Source organism: Anastrepha ludens, chromosome 4 (assembly GCF_028408465.1).
Source record: "Anastrepha ludens isolate Willacy chromosome 4, idAnaLude1.1, whole genome shotgun sequence".
In the NCBI taxonomy this organism is placed as follows: Eukaryota; Metazoa; Arthropoda; class Insecta; order Diptera; family Tephritidae; genus Anastrepha; species Anastrepha ludens.
The window spans coordinates 77,590,631-77,613,328 of NC_071500.1; the positions used below are offsets into that span (position 1 = coordinate 77,590,631).

At 39.4% G+C, this 22,698-nt stretch overlaps 2 protein-coding genes across 3 annotated transcripts; both read left to right on the top strand.

The window, feature by feature from the left end:
* Positions 1-2,434, top strand: LOC128859898 (uncharacterized protein KIAA1143 homolog). Its single transcript, XM_054097037.1, has 3 exons — positions 1-318; positions 370-514; positions 2,184-2,434. Exons 1-3 carry the CDS (start codon positions 211-213, stop codon positions 2,432-2,434), a joined length of 504 nt encoding a protein of 167 aa, XP_053953012.1. The 5' UTR covers positions 1-210.
* On the top strand, positions 2,425-22,415 carry LOC128859897 (uncharacterized). Of its 2 annotated transcripts, none has more exons than XM_054097036.1 (7): positions 2,425-2,516; positions 11,491-14,148; positions 14,346-14,624; positions 14,687-14,953; positions 15,041-15,220; positions 15,286-15,676; positions 21,901-22,415. In XM_054097036.1, the coding sequence occupies exons 2-7, from the start codon at positions 11,527-11,529 to the stop codon at positions 21,903-21,905; spliced, it is 3,744 nt and encodes a 1,247-aa protein (XP_053953011.1). In that variant the 5' UTR covers positions 2,425-2,516; positions 11,491-11,526; the 3' UTR covers positions 21,906-22,415. The 2 variants fall into 2 exon arrangements, with proteins under 2 accessions (XP_053953011.1, XP_053953009.1); XM_054097034.1 differs by lacking the exon at positions 2,425-2,516 and adding an exon at positions 8,208-8,697.
* The last annotated feature ends 283 nt before the right edge of the window (positions 22,416-22,698 follow it).

Consider the following 22,698-nt stretch of genomic DNA (forward strand, 5'->3'; position numbering starts at 1 on the left):
ATAGAATTAGTGGCAAAGCGTGCGCGCTAGAAATAATGTTTCATCGTGTCTTTCGTTGGGAAAGTTTTAACTTATTTGTTTTGATTCTAATTTTATTCAAGAAGTAAAATTATAGGCACATGTATATTCGTAACAATGAAGTAATATGAATTTTGTGAATATCTGCTAGAGGGTGTTAGTTAGTGTTAATACACAGAACGTTGGTCAATAATGTCTGGAAAGCGTAACATATCATACGTAAAACCTCAAGATCCAAGTTTTTTAGTAAAGTTAAAAGCACAAATCGGGTTTAAAGAGTCCCCAACTGTTGAAACTAAGGTAAGAGGTGTTCAGATGGGTTATGGTGCATTAAATAAATTAAACTTTTAGCGTCAAAAACTTGATACCGATAATAACAGTTCAGATAGCGAAGGGTGCCCAGATCGTGAAGACGAGAAGCCCCAAATCGTGGTTTTGCAGAGTGGTGATTTAACCGCCGAGGAGGTATTGGAAGAGGAGACACGAATCGCAAGAGGTAAATATGCATTTGTATAGAACAAAGATAAAAAAATTTTGCGCCCAGAAAATCTGCCGTGTATATGTAGATGCACAAAGTGATGCCCCGTTCCCTACTTCAAATTGCTTGTTCGTCTAATCTGTTATTTGTTATTGTATTTTTTCTTCCTTGTTTTTTTTCTTCGCGTAGAGTGTTGCCTGATTGGCTGCATGCTGTCAATTTTAGCTGTCATTTCAGTTCAGTTGAGTCAGAGTCGAGCGTTGTGTCGTTTCTTTGCTTTAACCGTTTCGTCCACGCTTTTTCCTCATTTTCGCCAAATGCAAAATTTAATTTAACAAAAAAAGTGAAAAATCCCAAGGTATATGAAAAAGTGCAATTTTTACATTATTTATTTGTGTTTAAGTAATATTTTTCTTCAAATGGAGTTTTAATAAGGATACAAGTGTTTCGGTCTTCAATCTTGATTGATAATTCAAAAATTGAGAAAATAAAAAAAGTGTTCCATATAATGAAAAATCCAATTGGGAATAGTAAAAATTTGCACTCACCACAACTATTTTTATAATACAAATCTGTTGATGTTTGTCAATTTTAAGTTCTTTGAAAGTTGAAAATGCGCAATGTCCTCGGTAAAATATACCTAACCTATAAATTTTGGCCCAGAGGAGTCTCATTTTCGCTGTATCTCATACCACCTCCTGCTTAATATTTTCGCAAAGCCACGCCTCGGTGGTCTGTCGTTTTCTTAGATGCGCGCCTGCATCTTCATCAAGGCTGCGTGAAATGCTGTACATCAAATTAAGGCACCTCCACTACCACTGTCGTATATTGTATGCCAGCGGAGCACCCTTGATGCGGTCACACACGCACACGTTTAGACAGCATACTGGGGCTCCGCTAAAGCAAACGGACCGATGAAAATGGTGTTAAAGAGAATTTGATGAAGCAGGCAATAGCTGCAGTAGTAGCAGATGCCATTGTAGCTATGGTGTAGTGAGAAGTTGGAAGGGAAAAGAACAGCAAACGGTCGTGCAAAAAGCAAAGTAAATGAAAGAGAAGTGGAAAAAACAGTAAATGAAAGAAGGAAAGAGAATGGCAAGTGGTTTTGTCCAAGCCAGTAATGAATAGAATTTGGAGCGTTGAATGTGGCAGACGGTGCGCGGTGGATTAATGTTATAAGGCGTGAGGAGTGAAGAGCGTTTTCCATGAGGTAGCGAGTTGGCAGGCTGAAGGCTGTCACCACAAATCCAAACTATGCAGACTGGCATTTTCGACTCTAGTACATATGTATGTATGACATTTGTAAATTTGTAAGCTGGTAGGCCGAACGGGGAGGGAAAACAGATCAATGAAAAGCCAGTAACCGAAAGAAAGTCAAGAAGGAATAGTACAAATTACGAAAATATTACAAACGTATAATTTTAAGATAGTTAAAAGGGGATAATAGCGGTGTGGAGTAGTTCGGGGTAGTACAGCTTGGCCCGTGAGTAAGTTGTACGCGGGCGAAATCCATGTGATGCCAAAAAACAAAATTTCATGGGTTCGGGTTTTTAAGATTTTAAGTTTTCAATGTGTAAGAAAGCCAAACACTACTTAATGATAATAGTAAGAATTCAAATTCTATATATCTTCTTTTATAAATGATAAATTTATTACATCATATACATATATTTGTTTCTCCAAACAGAAGCAGCGGAAGCTCGGTCCGATCTGAGTAGGCCAATAGTGTTCCAGAAGCGTAAAGAAAACTGGAACCATACATCAACGTCCAATTATACCAGCTCAAGATCTACAAACAGCAGTTTGAAAGGGACTAGATCGAACAACCCAGAAGAAAGAAAACAAATTAATAAGGAGTTAAAATCAACTAAAAATAAGAAGAAAATTCACAAAAGTACATTATCATTTAATATTGACGAGGAAGACGAAGAGGAGTAATCCTCTTTAAAAACTACAACTTTAAATAAGGCATTGTTTACAAAATAAACAGTGTCCTCCACTTCCATTTGATGATCACAATGTAAGTAAGAAATCATAATAACAGAGTAGTTTACGGCTTAATTATGCTATTATTTTTCACATTACATTTTGCATTAAATCGAAAATGCTTAATACAAAGGTTAACTCTTTTTGTTTCTAAAACCCAGCAGATGAAAATGTCTTAGGTGACATGTAAACACCTAAGCCATCGGTTTCAACCGAGCTCCACTTTCTTCAAGTTTCTTGTTTCCGAGACCAAACAGGCAATATGAAGTTCGCTCCTGCGTCTTATATTAGGATGTACATTATTGTACTATTCCGTCTAGAGTTGGTCTAACCGATCTAACGGTAGGCCCAAGAAACGTGCTGTTTCGACAGGTTGGGTCCAGAAGGAGAGAGGCTTTAGGCGAGTGGGTTTGAGAGGGTATGTGAATAGGTGGTTAGAATCGTGCGATGTGCCTTCACAAGCAGGGCATATATTGAGTATGTCGTGGTCTATTCGGAATAAGTAGGAATAATGAAATAATAGGAAGTAAGTTTAACCTATTTCAATATGCAGATCGTAATTGAATCAAAGTTACGTGTGTTTCGCCAAGCAGATGAAAATACGGAATACTACGTTTCCACGACAGTCGGTTCTACGTTACCGAAACGACCCGGATTTATATCCGGCCAAGGACTGTCACTCCAGCAGCATTCTCTGTGTGTTAGTATGCGGAATGTTTATGCTGCTACAATAACAACAACAACACCGGTATACTGAGCTGCTTGCTGAGCAATTTGCTAGGCTCCTTAATCGGGAGCATGTAAGGCTCTGGTTGCACAACTGTTGCAGGGATGACATCAAGAGGCATTGCATGGGTGTTCTGGTTTCAGTATTTTGACAGGTCTGAAGCTTTGTCCACTATGAATCACTAGTGGCCGGCCAATCGCTTTAAATATCGCCAGCCATATTTCTTTGTCTGCCCCAAGAGCTACCGGTTGGTAATTTGAGGACCTTGTTGCGGTTTTGGTCCTTAGTGTTTCTAGTATTTGCGGTTGTAATGCTGAAAAGGAGAGCAAACTATCGAAGGTGACACCGAATCGAAATCAAAAATTAAAAACGCTCTATTAAATGTGTGCCAACCTCAACAATAATTTATAATCTTCATTATTACATTATCTAACTTTTGCACATTTTTTAGTGGAAATTGTATTCCGCTGCGAACACTTTTAACCAAAACAGGGTGCAGCAAATGAAACCACTCAGTATAGCAATTTACTAGTTTAAACAAGAAGATTATGAGGTGGTGGCACCACCTTGTATAAATTAGTTCGTCCCTCATAAAGCCAAAAGCTGGCGGTTGAGTATCACAATAATTACTTATCGTTACATCGAAGTATAGTAGAATTGGTAGTACAAAATATTTGTAACAGTTTTATCGACTTAATGGTTGTATTTACCGGTTCTACGTTACCGGAGCGACCCGGGTTTACTATACCTATATCCGGCCAAGGACTGCCACTTCAGCAGCACTGTCCGTACATGTATGGGAAATGTTTTTGCTGTTGACGCACAACATAAATTGGAGGAGTTGCTCGGCGCATGTAGCAGGTGTGTTCAAAAAGAATGAGGCTTTATTATTACAAATCAGCAAGAAATTTCAGCGCTGATAAATTGGTGTCTCTGCAACGGCCTTTCCTAGAATTTTTCAAAGTGTGTTACATTTTCCCGTAAAAATGTTGGTTTAATGTATAAATCGTGGATTTAGGAGTGTACTTAGACTAAAAACTTATCTTCGAATTTCACGAGAATCTAATGCATGAAATGTGAAATTCTAAACTTTGTTTTCTTTAATGAAATTCGAAGAATTTTTTAGATTCGCATACGCTAGTCTTTATTCATGTTTGCTGAGATCTATTTTGGAATACGCGTGCATTATTTTGTTACACATTCTAACCGCATTGAAATTTCCCTTTGAAGGATGTTTTCTTGTCATTCTATACCTTCTTATGAACTGAGGTGTAGGATTTTGAATTTACAAAATCTTGTTAGTCGGAGAAAAGCTTATGGTGTTACTTTTTATGTAAGACATATTTGACAACAAAATCGATTCTCAAGAGGTACTTTCGCTTCTTCCATTTTTATGCGTCGGTACGGTGTTAAGAGAGAAGTACATTTCCAACGTTTCAATGCGTAAAAGAGGTTTACTAATAATGAGGCGATTCACAAGTCTAGTCCTTATGTAATTCTGTTTCTATGTGGATGCCTTCTTTATATATGTGGATGCCTTATTAAAATTGATTTTAATTATTTTCTAATTTTTTGTTATTATTTAATTTGTTATTGATTAATTTTTGTTTAGTTTGCTTTTGCTTTTGTAATAGCATAAACATTCCCCATAAATGTTTAGGGAATGCTATTGTAGTCATGGTGAACAGAATTTTAGAGGTGTCTCCAAGACCATACCGTTAGCCGGCTCCCAGCGATTTTGAAAGAATCAGCTGATCGACTAAGGTAAGAGGGGTCATGACGGAGGTTTGTTTATAAAAAACTGAGATTGTGTTGGTGATATACGGAAAAAATCAATACAGTCTACGCTCAACTGAACAACGAGCAACTGACTGATTGAAGGAGTGTGTGATATGAGTAGACAGAATTCTTCTGCTGAGTCCCCGATGATTTGGCAGTCGTAGTTACTCGCAAAATTTTCTTTTCCGCTATAGCTGATGGCCAATCCTGGATTTTTTTTGGATTTAAATCTAAGTTGTTCTGGTAACGTAGAGCCGACTGTCGTTGGAACGTATAGTTTGTCTTTTTTCTCTGCTTATATGTGAGGACAGGGGTAGATGAATAAATCCGCTTAATATGGAGGCTGAGGCATGATTGTTTGTTGTTTTTGGCAAGCAACAATTAGTGAGAATAGATAATTAACGCATTTTAGGGCATGTACAATAAACGACAATTTTCAAAATTTTAATTTATTGTATTTTCCCATTCATTGGACATTAAAATAGGGCCAAAAGAAGAAAATATTATAAAACGTAAAACAATAAGTTATGTACATAATTTTTAATGTCGACTAAATCCTGACAAGTATTCTACGGAATGGAGTACCAGGTATTATTTACTGTTTCCCATAGTTCATCTTTCGTTTTGGATTTATTGGTCCAATGCGTTCCTGTAATATTTTCCACAAATTCTCTATAGGATTCAGGTCTGGAGATTGTGCAGATCTCTCCATTAGTTCCACTCTGTTGTCCAAACCCATTTTTTCTCCAAAGCTGCCGTTTATTTTGCCTTGTTGTGCTATTGGTATATCCATCTTAAAGGCATTTCCCGCTTGGTAAAGGGCAGCATTGTTTCCTGAAATATTTGAACGTAAAAAATATTACCCAAAAGTAATGGATTTCTTTTCCCTAAAACCAATATAATGCATAATTGGTATGTACATCCCTCATTGGGTGTTTGGCTGAGATCCTCCCCTAATTTGGGGTGCGCGTCTTGATATTGCTCCACAATGGACGGACCTATAGTTTTATACCGCCTCCGAGTGGCAGATGTTTTTATGAGAATATTTTAATTCCAAAAATACTTTACATAAAGACATAGCATACTACTTTTTAAAAGCCTGTTAGTGCCACGTCATATTTTTTAGGGTTTCCGACAACACTCCGTACCATATTTCAGGTTCGCGCTCCATAAAAGACCCCTTAAAAATATATGCTCACATAACTATTTACTACATATTTGTATACGAGTATGTATGTATATATCGATGCACAATTTTATCAGCTATAAAATATTATATAACTAAAAAATCGAGGTCAATAAGAATGAAGAGTAAAGCTCATATATGAATATTACTTATGCACCGGTTGCTATAAGAAGGTGTTTTCATTTACATTTCATAGGATTTATATTTTTAAAGGCTAACATTTCATAGGTCGGCGTGCTTTACATGTTGGTGTTGTGATATGAAAACGAATCAAAATCGTGGCATAATTGTTAAATTTTGAATGTTTTTAACCAATAAAAACCACTTGAAACCTTTTTAAGTACAAATGTGTTAAAGTGCTTATGTCAAAATGACCTAAATAATTGTATTGACATGAAGGGCAAGAAATACGCTGTCATTGGCGTGACGACGAAAATATTGTAATAGTAATATAAATAACAAATGTATTTGCTTTAGAATGAGTTCCTGATTTAAAAGAGTAATCAATGGTCAATGCGTGCTTCGAAAATATTAAATAAAAACTCAAAAACAAAAATATAATGATATACCGTGTCTTGATAATCCCTGTGAATGGAGGGAACGGCAGTTTTATGAAACTCCGCGCGGCAGATTGCTTTTACATTTCCTATAAATTAATGTTGCACTCGAACCAAATACTTCAGACTGACAGCCGATCTGCTATGCACTAACAATCGGGCATAAAATGAATTTACATACAGATTTTACATTTTTCAAAATATGTATATACATTTATTATTAATGATTGGAACACTTGCCTATATGCACAATTATATAGTAATATAATAATTCGCTATCCTGATGGTTCTATTTAATAATGTGATAATCCGTCCAATATTATTCACATAGTATGTATTAATAGAATAAAACTTACTTTTAATCATAATAAAAAGTGCATCGAAAGAAGCTATCGACTTGAGTTTTAAACTCGCGTGGGTTTAGGATGCTTCCACATAATATTTATGGCCGCTAAAGTATATATACATGTACTTACATATTTATTTAAAAATGAAATGAAATCAAAGAAATCTCCAAAACTGCAGCTAAAACTCACATGTTTGGGCGAGTATCGGTTTGTACGTATACTTAGTCATTTATACGCATATTTGTGTGTATGTATATACTAGATCTTAGTAGTTCAGCGCGCCAGCAAAGAGCGAAAGAAACACCACAGTCATCTACTTTGTTTTGTTTACCACTTTCGCAAGCAGTTTTTACCTATTTGACATTCTGCTTTGGCCAAGTAAAACATTGTGTTTGCTTTTACACTTTTCTATGCCGCTATGCTCAATGTTTAGGAGCGAAAACTAATCTGAACCAGCTGCCGTTTGAAGCATGGAGAGGCCTTTTAGCGTTTTGTTTCTGATGCTCATCAGAAAACAAATGCGAATGTCAAATAAGCCAGTCAGAGAACAATTCGATTCGGCTACCGGTGAGACTATGCAAAAAATACAAAGTTGCTTTACTCGAGAGAAATAGAATCTGAATATTTTATATACTTATTTATGTACAGTTAAGAAAAGGAAACGGAAATAAAATTTTGATGTTTGCGTTATCAAATTTACTTTTGCGTATTTAAATCTATTATTTCTAAAATATCCCTGGCATTCTATTTGTTAACTAAAAAGTCAAATTGTTAAAGATTGAATTTTGAATAAGTTCTTCAAATCGGAATGATCAAAACATCATTATTTTATGTTTATAAATGTTTGTGTAATATATTTTTTACCATTACCATTTGATTTTATAAATTTTTTCTTCAACATAATTAATTTTTGATTCTCGCTTAAGAGTAATAAAGGCCACTGGTTTTTATTCCCTTATATAACTACAAAATAAACTTTAAATATTGTTGATTGTCTCTGATGTCGACATATTACTACTCCAACGATATTTAAATAGCAAAACAGCAACCCTGGTTGCTACTAGTTATATTGGTTCGCCAAGCTGATTAGACTCTCGCGCCAATATGGTGTCTTCAGTAGGTATCATAAGTTGGCAACGAGTACGGTGAACGATTGTATTTGTATTTACTTCCTCCGATCATTAGACGTCTCCAATCACTGGTTACTTTTAAGTTCAATTCTACATGTTTTGCGCTCTTTGTGCTACAAATATTGCCGCCAGTTCTTTTTTTTTATGTTATCTGTGCCTTCATATTTAACTACAGGAGCGCTAAATGCTGTAAACTGCGAACAATAACAAAAAGTGACTAGAAAGCGAAACAGGGGTATATTTGTTGAAAAAGAGGGCACAGAGGTGAGAAGAAGCTGTCGGCTTGTAGGGTAGCGTAACTAAAACAACAGCGCTAATAATTGTAGCGCACATATACACGCTCAAACTAGCTTTACGTGAATGCAGTGGATGACAAAATACTTACGAAAATATATATATTTATTTATAAGTAAAAAATATATTCAAAACATGCAGACAAACAACATTACCACTACCAAAAATTTGCACAGCATCTTGTAAATTTTTCAGGTATGTCTGAACATCTCCTTTTTTTTGTTTACAATCGTAGATACATATTTACAAATGCCGGTTATGTAAAATTATTGTTAACCAATTTATATAAAAATTATAAATTTAAATTAATTAATTTCGAACTGATATACATATGTATATGTATGTACATATGAACATGTATGTATGTATAACTTATAGATATGTATGTAAGTAAGTACGTATAATATAATAAATGAATTTCTACATACATATTTATAGTGTATACGCTCATATTTCGTAAGCATACACCAGCGAGTATGAAACTCATTAAAGGATGCAATCTTATAAGAAAAATAAGAACTATACAACTCCATATACATATCTTGAAAGTTGTTGTCCAATGATTGCCGTAAGGATTTATGAGTTATTTTTACATTAAAGATTGCAATTTTCAATTGGTACCAGATTTGTTTCTATTATTATTATTATTAAAGTTCTCTTGCAACACTAAAATCCATTCGACATAATGTACATAAATATATATTGCATGCACTTATGCACAGGACAGCATTTGAGTTCATATGTGCATAAGTACTATTTTAAAAAATGTATTTAAATATATGTGCTATATGTGTTTTATATAAATATGTACAGTTGCATATACATAAAAATTATATTATATTTGCATGCACATAAATATTTAGTTGTATCAATTTAAGTAGTTGCGCTTAAATTGCTCCAACTAGAAATATAGATAATCGTAAGTATGTGTACTTATGTATCCCATGAACATAATATCTACATACATACATACATACTGTATACGTATGTATATGTAAATAAGGTGCATTAACTTCATGTCCAAAATATGTATGTACCTGGAAGTTTCCAGTATCCTGTTTCTATCTATTATATCCATACATACATATGTACGTATAAGTACTTTTACATGTTAAAGTTTTAAGTTGTACGAGTATATAATAAGTGCATAAATATGTAGGTAAGTATGTACATACATACATATGTATCCAACTACGTATACATACACAATCGCTTTTGCGGACTTATCTACATACCTATAAAGATACATACATATATGGATGTATATAGGAATATTCGTCTATATGTATGCGAATGAATGTACAAACTCATGCGGATACCTGTACATTTAATGTTATATACATTTATATTTTTATATGTCATATATGTATATGCATATGTATGTAGGTAAGTATGTATGTATATGCCTGCTAACGTTTGTATAGAAAATCCAATATGGCGTCTAATCGTTTGTTTGTCTCTGTCGTTCCGTCCGTCCGTCCGTTCAACCATTTGCTCAATTCTCTTTTTGCGTCTTTTCATATTCTATCCCACTGTTAGTGGCTATATCTTATGTGTGTATACTTGTTCGTACTTTCGAACGTCCGTCCATAAGTCCGTCTAATAGTAAGTTATTCTTCTGCAAGCTATTCTTTATAGCTTCTATTGGCCAACCATTTTTTACCAATTTCATCGATTTTCATCGAAAATTTCCTTTGGCCTTGGCCATTTTCGACTACTTATTTTATATCTTTATGTGTATTTATACATATGTATGTACATAGTATGTATGTATGTATGTATTCCCACACAGTTTTCTTCTACCCTTTCGACCCTTATTCTTACCATCATATACTGCCGTAGACCGAAATATTAACTGATATGTCTATATGTTTTACTGGTTATATTATTTTTTCTAAACGTTATTTTACTTTTAGATCTTGTTTTTTTTTTTTGTTATTCCATAGTTTTTATTTTTAAATGAAGTGTACATGTACATATGTATTTAAATATATATATATATATATAATTGGCGCTTACACCCATTTTGGGTTTTTGGCCGAGCTCCCCGCGTGCGTATTGATTTTGTTATACATATGGAGGGGGATCTACAGATTTAAGCCGACTCCGAACGGCAAATATTTTGTATGAGGAGATTTTTCATGGGCAGAGGTTTCCCATTGCCTGCCGAGAGGCTATCGCTATTAGAAAATACTTTTTCTATCATTTTAGTGTTTCATTCATACATATGTATTTACATACACGTGTGAAAATATCACGAAAAACTTAAAACGGTTTAGTTCAATGCATTTTATGGCGCTGGAGAATCTAACCCTGATCCTCTAACAAATAGGATCCATTCGGCTTATAAGTAAAGCTGGACTATGCTAGAAAAATCCTCCAACAAATAGGATCCATTCGGCTTATAAGTAAAGCTAGACTATGATAGAAAACTATTTGAAATTCCAAGCGGCCTTTCTGCATATTTTGTATTCGTCTTTTAATGTTTGTAGTGCCCGGCCCGCATTTATCAGCTTGAGTTTAATATCTGGATTTTAAAATTAATTCCGTGTGAAATGATTATCATCCATCTTGTGGCATCACTTAGCCTTGAGACTGGCTGTTCATTTATTACTTCCATCTTCGGGCTGAGACAAAGAAAATGCTCGGTTGAATCTGTATTACTTCTGATTCTTAGGTTGATGGGGCATAAACACGGTACTGTGTGGCCATCTTCCGCACTTTGGCTTAATTAGTACATATGTAGTTTATCCAAAATTCAGCTACGCATAGTTAGCATAGATGCACATTTATCCAAAAATTAACAGTTGGGTATGGGGTATTGGCGCAAACAAAGTTTAGCATATTGCGAAAGTTAAATAAATATTCAGATTCGTATTCTTAAAGGAAAAGTCAATTTATGCACATAAGGATACCATATTGTTTAAATCAAAAGCTTCCATTATATTTGTTTTATTCAAAGTTTTATAATATTTTCTTTCTTTGCAGTTAAACTTGGTGGGAAAATAAAGGCGTTGCAAGCAAATGACTGAAGTCGATGGTATAATGCCAGAGGCAACAACACAACCCGTTTCCTCATCTCTCGGCTTAACTGAGGAACATTCAGCGCCCACCAGTAGTAGTTACGCCGATGGAACTACATCGGCAATAGTGTCAAATGATCGACAGGAATTGACAAAAGAACAACATAATGGATTAAACAAAGTCATTAATAGTAGAGACGTCAACTCGTGCATTGAGCAAATGGACGTGGATGGCCCCGATACCGAAGAAGAGGATTCTCAGATGACGGCGTCATCAACTACGGAAAATGGTATTGGAGTCGATGGCGGTGGGGGTGAAGAGGGCAAGATGTCAACATGTGAAGAGGATGGAAGCGCAAATAGAGCATTTCCTGAAGAGACTAACCGGCTCAATAAAGAAATTAAAGCCGACACATTAGCCACTACAACTGCTCCCATTATTGCAACTGTAAAAGAAAATTTAACAAGCATTTGTAATGACGAATTACAGAATTCTAACACTTGCACGGACAAATCAGTTGGTGGCGAAAGTGATGGAGATGTCGACGACACTCAGCGATCGCGAAGTACTCCGGTAGAAGCGAGTGATCCTAAAGACAGCAGTAATGCTCCGAGCGAAAGCGTAGAAAGACCAGCCACAGTCAGCAGTAACACAGATAGTGTTAGTGAAGTAGAGGGCGCAGATACCACAAGCCAAGATGAGAAGGCAATTAATTGCAAAGAACTTCAACTAAATGCACCAAAAGCTGTAAACGACGACAGCAGGAGCGTAAAAGGTCAAGAGGCGCTGGATATCTCAACGGATCCACTTTCAATAAGCAGTGAGTTTAAATCAAAATCTCAAAAGAAAGAGAACGGTGTTAAAAAAAATGAAGCCAGCGGCTTTGTGGACTTAGGAGATGACTCAGACGACGAAGGGACAATCCCTAAGGGTACTGCTGCTGATACTACAGTTAACATCTCTGGAAGCAATACAGCGATATCGAAGACTGCTTCGGTGCGTAAAACGCATTCGGTATGTAGCGACTCTGATGGCGCCGTAGTTATAGCTTCAGATTCAGATACAGAAGCAAATATGTTGCCCGCAAAACTAAAACAATCTAATGAAACACAAATCATTGACGACGACGAAGATGATGATTGCGTAGTAATAGAGGATGATACACCGGCACCACCACACTCTCAAACGCCAAGTGATCTGAGCAAGCGCAAGAGTCTTGCAATTGACTCGCCACAGCATTCGGATGATTCGCAGCCACCAAGTAAGCGTCAGCGCAGCGTGGGGCCTGGACCCACTGTCAATCAAATATCCATCAAAGATGCACGATCACTTATGACTCATGAGGCAGCAGCAGCCACTGCAGCTGCTGTTGCCGCTGCCAAAAAGGTAGCTGAGAGTAATATATATCCTGTGAACATTACACCAGCGGTTAGTGGTACAGCATCTGGAGGCCCACCAAAGCTCATGCCTGTCATAAATCCAGTGGGCATTCCAATAGCGGGTTCTGGTATCACCAACCCTACATCATTTCCTGGACTTAGCTCTGCAAATACAGCCAATTTGCTTCCAGGTTTAACGGACGATATGTTTGTTCTAGAAGCACCTTCGTTCATCGTTCCCTATATTTATGAGAAACCGCCGGTGGACAATCTCAGGGATATTGTTAAAGATATCGAAGAAAAATATAAATTGTCAAAAGAAGATCTGGCTGAGGCTGATAAACCAGAAGAATTTGATATGATGACGGAGCAGAACAAAGAGGATAAAGAGGAAAAAAATGGTAAGAAGAAAAAAAAGAGACGTGGTGCGGACGATCCCGACGAATCATGGTCAGAGGAATCAGATGAAGACGATGACGATGACGAAGATGAAGATTCAGGATCAGATGTACGTACTAAAGTCCTAATCAAGGAAGTTTCCGACGATTTGCCGGCACTGAAAGGTGCTATTAAACCGGCAGCGGCGCTTGTGCAATCGCCCAGCTCGTCAGCACAAAATGCCATTGTGGCCTCGAAACCCGGGCAAGAAAATTATTTCGAGAGCCCGCTGGGTAAATTTTTCATGGACATAGGAGTGGGCCTCGTACAAGAGTTTGTTCAATCGGATTTAATACGATTGCAAAAACGTAAAATGCGTAAAAGTCTTGGCAAGAACATTACCGAGTTTGAACGGGCTATATCAGCACTATCTGGCAACTTAGAAGCATCCCAAAAGAAAAATTCACCTTTCAAATTCACCATGAAACGCTGTGAGTTCTGCAATTTCAAATCGGAGTCTGCTCTTGCCATGGCGAATCACTACGAAACGCCACATATGAATGGAGCTCTATACAAGTGTAACTTTTGCGCTTTTGAGATACGTAACGCCACCGAAATTGTTTATCACATGGAAGCGATACACAACATCAAGGCGCGTCTCATTAAGCCCCTGCCGTATCATCAGTGCCCCAACTGTGGATTTGAGGATAATGGTAAAGCTAAATTAGCACGCCATCAACCAGTTTGTGCGAAGAAATTCCGGCCTGAGATAAACTTAGCTCCTCCTGCTGATTGGGAAGCTCCAGCAAAGATACCACGAATCAAGCCACGTCATGGACTTGTGGGTACTGCGACGGCGTATCAGGTAAGCCAAGTGTTTCTCGTTCAAAAATTTCCACAAGCAAACTAGCTAATTGAAAAAATGCTCATATTTGCACATAACTAAAGCATCAACAAAGATCATTTTAAAATATTGCTTTGTGGAGCATTGGGCTTTTCCCGAGCAACAGAATACGCTGTATATATAATATTTATCGAATCTCTTTTTTTTACGTCTTTTAGGCAATGGCTGCGCAAGCTGCGGCACAAAAGGCGGCACTTGCTTCAATACAACAACAGCAACAAGCAGCAGCACAGGCACGCAGCATGCAAGCGGCTGCGCTAGCTGCCCAAAACGCAGCAAACAAAGTACGCGGTCGGCCACCAGTTATGACGTCACAAAAAACTGGTCCCTTGCCAGTTGGACCAATGCTCCGTGGGCCGGCACCGATAAGATCCCAAATGGCTACAAATGTAGTTCAACCCAACAACTATCAAGTACCAGGAGGACAACTGTTACAAGTATGTCTACAATGCAAACTGTTATTAATTGTAAAATCTAAACGATCATTATTTCTCTACAGGCAGCCAATGCTTTTGCAAAAAAGACGCTTTCCGGTCAACCGAGTATTTCAATAACTCCACTACCTCGCCAAAACAATGCGCAGTCGGTTGTGACATCGCCATCGACAAGCAAAATGCCGCCAGCTGGTATGAAACCTGGCCAGAGTCCTATCGTTGCTGGTGGAGGTAATAGCAAAGCACAGTTTGTCATCTGTGAAATATGCGACGGTTACATTAAGGATCTGGAGCAACTACGCAACCACATGCAATGGATGCACAAAGTGAAGGTAAGACTTGTATCTAAATATGGGCTAGTTTAAAATATTGATTTTATTTACAATACAACTAACATATCTTACACATATTTTTTACAGATACACCCGAAAATGATTTACAACCGGCCGCCATTGAATTGTCAAAAATGCCAATTCCGATTCTTCACCGATCAGGGTCTGGAAAGACATTTGCTGGGCTCTCATGGTTTGGTCACAAGCTCGATGCAGGAAGCCGCAAATAAGGGAAAGGATGCTGGCCGATGTCCAGTTTGTGGCAGGGTAATATACTGGGCATTTTCTTCAATTAATAGGAAATGGAAATATATTTGTCTTATTCCATACAGATGTATCAATGGAAATTATTGAATCACGTGTCACGCGACCATCATATGACATTGAAACCAGCTCATTTGTCCTACAAATGTACAGTGTGTACCGCCACTTTCGGCATGTACAAACAATTTGAGACACATGTGTATACGGCGCACAGCACCGTAGCAAAGAAGGCCATGGATGGCAAAAAGAATAATACATCTGCTGCCGTGACAGGAGCTACTGGTATGCCAAGCGGAAGCGGAATCGGTATTGGAGGCGGACTTAATCATCAGCAGCGCGGTGGTTTAATGACAACGAACGACTCGTTACTAAAGCCGCTGAAAATAAATGACGAAATCACAATTATACCACAGCCTGCGTCAAAACCACGTATCACGAATATGGAAAGTCACATCATAGGTAAGATGACCTTTTAATTGCGATTTTTTAATGGCATAAACGAACTAGGAGGTTTGTCAGTGCCGACCAAATGCTTATTGATGTTTTATGCTCGTATTAAGCATATCTCGTTGTCTGATAAAATATTGTGGTATGCCCGTAAAAATCTCAACCCACGTCGGTCTGAACTCCATCAAGACAGGATATATTCAAAAAATATCGTTAATATTACTGAAGAAAAGCTCTCAAAAGAATTCGTCTCTGAGAAAGTAATCAATATCAAAAAATTATAAAGAAAACTGACGACAAGCTACGACTTTGATTGCATACGGCGATCTGAATACTTAAAGATAGGCTGTAAGAGAGTCAAGGTACAGGAGTACACTCCAAATCCCATGAGTTGTAATTTTTAGGTAGCATATGTGTGTGTGCTTGCATGAGCCGTAGTAATTCGACGGTAGTTCATTGAGAGTAATTGGCGAAACAATTTTGTAGGCGGATTCATGGTATTTTTTAGTGTCGATTTAGATGTTGAATCTTAATTGGGATCATTTACATCGTCGCCTGATGAGAAATCGCTGCAACTTTCATATGAAACATACTTTGTTTGTACAAAATGAGTTTCCCTTTCGTATGAAAAACGATTTGAAGCAGTGTTCCTATGTACACACCCTAAAGGCCCAAAAATGTCACGTGCAGCTGCAGCAAATTATTTGAAGCAGGCTAAGACGTTCATAAATAAATGTAGGCAACGGTATGCCGATTTTAAAAACATTGACGATTTTCCTAAACGAGGCCAAAGAAAAAAAAAATACCTCCCCAAAGCAAGGTCAGGAGATTATTAATTTGCTTGTGACAAAGCCGAACTTATCGTTGCGTGAAGTTGAAGCAGTTTTAAGGAAAAGTGGTGTTAATAAATCCAAAGAAATGATACGGAGCACATTGAAAAAAAGCGATGATCTCATTATCACGCATTGAAAAAGACATGCATAGGTTAAGGCAAATTCAGAACGGAATCGGGCAAACGTAAGCAGTTTGTTAGAATAGAATGGGTAAAATAGTTTCTAAGTTGTGTCGGCCACGCTTCTATCAAACAGGCTGTACAACAAAAAAAGCGAAAAAGCTGCTACTGGCCTTGGATATGCGACAAAATCATACTATATATCTCGTGGAATAAGCGAGATATCGGAGAAATGATAACATTAATCGGAAGATCTTATTTTAAAATATATAATTGATTATACTAAATATGTTATTCATCTGTTTCATTGAGATCTCCATTATGTTGCAACAAAACCAAGTAAACCTAAGGGGTGACAAGTTTACCGGAACGACCCGGATTTATATCTAGCCAAAGACTGTCACTGCAGCAGCATTCACCGTACATGTATGGGGAATGTTTATGCTGCTACAAAAACAACAAGGGGAACAAGTATTAACTAACGATTTTCTTAAAACACTGGAGCAATAAAAACAAATTAGTATAATCCGTATTTTATTTCCCTCCTTGGGAAATAAATACCATTTTTACTTCTCCCCATTTCTTGGGATATAATTAAGTCGTATCGCCGCCTCAAAAATCAAGGCGAGTATAGGTAATATTTTTTGTATGTTTCATATCAGTTGGGATGATTCCATCTGGCTGGTTTGAAGCTGCCAATGGCAAATTTTATGTTACCCTTCGTTTTAAATATAGTGGGGTATTCCCGTTGTGAACTATCTGCTGTTTTCGTTGCAGAGATCCTGTGTCTGGATTAGTGTTTTTTCACTGCTAGTTGTCCAATTGCCATTCTCTTTTTTTCTTTTTAAGTCCACCATTTTTTTATTTGCGTCGGCGCTGTACGCGCATCACTCATTGAATTTCGGTCTAGTTTTATGCCTTTGTTGACGAGGCAAGCTCGGTAATCTTTAAATTTTATGGGGATCTCAAAAGTCCGCCGCGCCAGCGCCCCTTGCCCCGGTAAGGCCACAGTTACTCCTCAATTCGGCCTGGTGTAGACGATGCGCCGTTAAAATACAGCCGAATATACCTCCTGGCTGCAAATCATGCGATGGTCACGGTGACGCATAACACCCCGGATTAGGAGGTGGCAGCTCTTGGTCATCATTCTCAAGCGGTACCAGACATCAGTATGAGTGCCAAGGTGCCTGCCGTAGCAAGAAGTTGTAGCACTACATCAAGCCCTGCCGATACGGTATAGTCTCCGTCGGTCATTTTCGGAGGTGCTCCGGCCTGCACACCACCCGTGAGTGGACACGCGACTACGTTGCCCCCTGCTGCAGAGCTCTGCACCCGCAACCGCCCCCCGTGACGCGGCCATCTGACAACATCAGGCCACTCCCCATTTTGCGGAACGCACAGCAGGACCAACGCAGACAACATCACGCATCCCTCACCCCCCGAATTACGACGACACTACCGCGAAGCTTCAAGCTTCTGCAACGGACTCACGAGTAAGATTGGCGAGATAGTCGACTTCATGAGTCGGTTCGGAATCAAGATAGCTGCGATCCAGGAGACAAAACTGCACGCTAGCTCCCCCCTGATTACCAGGGACGGCTACAATGTGCACCGAAAGGACCGCGAGCGAGACAACGGTGGTGGCCTAGCGTTCATAGTACACCATTCAGTGCAGTATCGTCTTATTGATGAAGGCATCGACCGCAGGGACAGCACCTTAGAACGTCAAGTTATAGCTGTCCGGTCAGGCGATGCCGAGCTCGAAATTTACAATATTTACATACCCCCTGTCACCTGCTGCCCGGCAGGATATCTCCCCGATATTGGTGCGCTCATCAGGGGAGAAAACCGATTGGTAGTAGGTGACTTTAACGCGCATCACGATCTTTGGCATTCAAGCCTGCCAAATGATCGTAGGGGACAGCTATTGGCAGAGCAGATAGACGATTCGACGTTCAGCACTGTAAACGACGACGCCCCCACCAGGGTAGTGGGCAATTGTAGCAGCTCGCCTGATATAACAATTGCTAGCGCTGGACTGATAAATAGCATAACCTGGCGACCTATGCTATCGCTTGCATCAGACCACTTGCCCATTATCATCTCGATCGAGAGACCTGCCGATTTTGTTTCCGCGGATCACCGGTCATACATCAACTTCAACAAAGCTGATTGGACCAGATTCGCGGAATTTACTGAGAACATCTTCGCAGCCCTACCCACTCCCACCGATGTGCGCGCAGGCGATCGCGCATTCCGCAAGGCGATTACAGCCGCCGCGGCTCGCTTCATACCTGCTGGACGGATCCGGGAATTACGTCTCAATTTCCCAGCCGAAGCAGCCGTTATGGCAAACGAGCGTGACCGCCTACGCCAGGCCGATCCCGGAGATCCTCGTATAAAGGATCTCAATTTGGAGATCCGGCAACTAGTCACCCAACACAAGCGGGCCAAATAGGTAGAGCATCTGAAGTCCTGTAACTTCACCTCTGGTGTGAGCAAGCTCTGGTCCACCGTAAGGTCCCTGTCGAACCCGACGAAGCACAACGACAAGATGGATATCACCTTCAACGGTCGTACTTCGTCGGACCCGAAGAGATGCGCGAGCTATTTTAGCCGGTCGACAGATCTAAACGTTGTGCCACCAGAAGGCTGCGCAAACTGCCCTACAACAGTGCACCGCTTGCTTTCACCAGCGACGAGGTTCAGGGGGCCATCAAACATATGAAAGCATCAAAAGCCATTGGCCCCGACGGACTAAACATGCTGATGCTGAAAAAGCTGGGTCCATTGGGAGTAGAATATCTCACAAAGGTCTTCAACCTGTCCATGGCCACTCTCATCATTCCTGATAAGTGGAAATTAGGGAGAGTGGTCCCACTGCTGAAGCCTGGGAAACCCGCCAACCAAGGGGAGTCTTATCGTCCGATAACTCTCCTTTCCCCAGTAGTGAAGACACTTGAAGCCCTTCTACTCCCACTCCTCACTGAACACCTGACTCCAGCCCCACACCAGCATGGTTTCCGTAGAGTGCACAGTACCACCACGGCACTCACCGTCATAAACACCCAGGTAAACCGCGGACTAAACCAAAACCGCCCCTGCGAGAGGACTGTTCTAGTAGCGTTGGACCTACAAAAGGCTTTCGACACAGCCACGCCACGCTACTAGATGACATTATACAGTCGACACTCCCGCCAGGGCTGAAGAGGTGGACCGCGAACTACCTCAGTGGTCGTCACTCGTCGGTAGTATTTCGAGACCAAACCTCAAAACAGAGAAAAATAAAGCAAGGAGTACCGCAGGGTGGTGTCCTTTCACCCTTGCTTTTTAATTTCTATATTTCGAAACTCCCCCAGCCACCAGAGGGAGTCTCACTGGTCTCATATGCCGACGACTGCACGATAATGGCGTCGGGCAATGACATTGATGGCCTATGCTCAAAAGTAAACGACTACCTCGCCAGCCTTTCTCGCTTCTTCACTGCGAGAAACTTAAAACTTTCTCCCACTAAATCCACGGCGACCCTTTTTACTACCTGGACAAAGGAGGTCAAGCTGCCACTTCAGGTGCACGTCGATGATACCCCAATACCGACGGTAAACAACCCCAGAATTTTGGGAGTCACCTTTGACAGCTTGCTCTCCCTCAGCGCACACAACCGCTATTGCAACGAGAGTACAGAATCGCAACAAGGTCCTCAAGTCGCTCGCCGGCAGCACTTGGGGCAAAGACAAAGAAATGTTGCTGTCGACTTTCAAAGCAATAGGCCGACCGGTTCTGAACTATGCCGCGCCTGTCTGATCGCCTGGAACCAGTGATACGCAGTGGGCGAAGCTTCAGACCTGCCAGAATAGTGCCATCAGGACCGCGACAGGATGTCTCCTGATGTCTCCTATCCAACATTTGCATGACGAGGCGCACACGCTCCCGGTTAAGGAGCACAACAAAATGCTTGGCAAGCAGTTTCTGCTTGGGTGTCACCGTAGGCCTCACCCATGCAGACACCTGCTCGAGCCTGAGCCACCTCCCAGGCACATCAGGAGACACTTCCTCAACTACGTGGTCGAGATCCTGGACAAAACGGACAGACCACTCCAGGATCAGACAGTATACAGACAGGCAATTAACGACATTCATCGGGAGACCCTTACCACCTTCTTAAGCTCCCGACCCCCGAATGCCGTTATCGGAGTTCAACCACCACCTATCGCAGACGAAGAACTCCAGCTTCCTCGAGAGTCCCGCGTAATCTTGGCACAATTACGTTCTGGATATTGTAGCAGGTTAAACTCCTACCTATCCAGAATCGACCCCGACATACTAAACATATGTCCAGCATGTGAAGGTACCCCGTACGACACTAACCACCTCTTCACATGCCCCATCAAACCCACTCATCTAACACCCCTCTCCCTCTGGACCCAACCCGTCGAAACTGCCAGTTTCCTGGGCCTACCGTTAGATGAGCTAGAGGAAGACGACCGGTAATTACACTACACTGACAGGGCGAAGATACTGCTACAACATTAGGTATTTAGTCGATTATGCCGGACATATGTATACAATGAAACCTCTCCTAACGGACACCTCTGTTAGACGGACATTATTCCCTTGGGCGGACATTTTTTCCTATACCCAGTTTTAAGTATAAATTTCGGAACAAAATACTCTCTCTTAGCCGGACGCGGACAGTTATTTTTTCATAAAATTTACACAGAAACCTCTATTCAGCGGCCCTCTTATCAAAACACATTAAGATTTCTTTTCGTAACAAATCAAACGAAAATCTCTGTTGAGCGAACGCTCATAGACCTCGAAAAAAATATAAGTTACTTACATACATACTAAATGAAAAAAGGGGGCTTCCCGGATATAGTGTAATGTTGGTAAATTAATTTAAAAAAATTAAAAGTTATTGAGCGAAATCTCTTTTGGGCGGTTTCACAGTATTGAGTATGTCGGAGTCGATTCTGGATAGACCGGAATTTAAACTACTAAAATATCCTAAATTTTCTTAGTCCCTGGATATACATATATAAAATAAAAGTGCAAAATAAATTACATTTAAGCAATCAAAAAAATTACAATAGTTTTTATTTTATTGAATACATTGAGTGCCATTGGCCGTAGCCAATTCTTCTCAATAGGACCATTCACGATTAAGTGCAAATAACCTAGCAAAGCTAACTAATGCTTTCCGTGTAAATACAATTTTCTATAGTTCACTTTGTATGATGGTAGCGCTTTGTTTTAACATGTAACCCGTATTTTTTCGTTTCAGATTAAACCTGCTACAGTTTATCTAAAGGGCAGTAGAAAATATTAAATAATAGGATGTATGCAGAGAATAGTGAAAGAAAACCGCGTGGAGGCGTAAGCGTTCAATAAGTTAACCGATCAGGTCGCATTTTGTACTTTGCTTTGTTTCGACGCTACCAGAATCCAACCGCACACCTGTTGAAGTACATACCACACACATGTAAGCTGTAACATACGTACGAATACCAGCAGCCAAGCTACACTGAATCCCAACTTAGTTTCGATGAACAGAATGCGCAGTCATCTTCATTCAACCTAAGAAATACTATTTTAGGCGGCATGTTGAATGGATGTCGAGCCCAAAATAATTTTAAATTTACCTATCATTTTAAATAATTTGTCCAAGGCAAAAACACACTTAATTTAAAAAGTGTGGTTGCTTCACTAGGGGGTGATAAAGCAAATACACATTGTGTGTTTTTGTGGGAACATAATTTTATTTATTAATTCTGTTAGTATGTAATGAAATCTTAAAAATGTGGAAAACCAGCGGTAAGCACATTAATGGCGTGTAAATTAGTAAAATAATGAAAGATAAAATATAAAAGTATAAGTGAATACATATTATTAGTTTATAGAACAAATACAAATCACACACCCAAACTCACACTCAGAATTAATATAAAAACTTATAATAAAATCTTAAATTAAAGTTTTTTTAGAGCCAAAACAAAGTAATTCATTTAAAAACCCTTCTATTCGGAATGTGTTATGAGGTTCTTAGGCAAAAATTTAAGACTTGGGTGAGTTAGTGAGAATA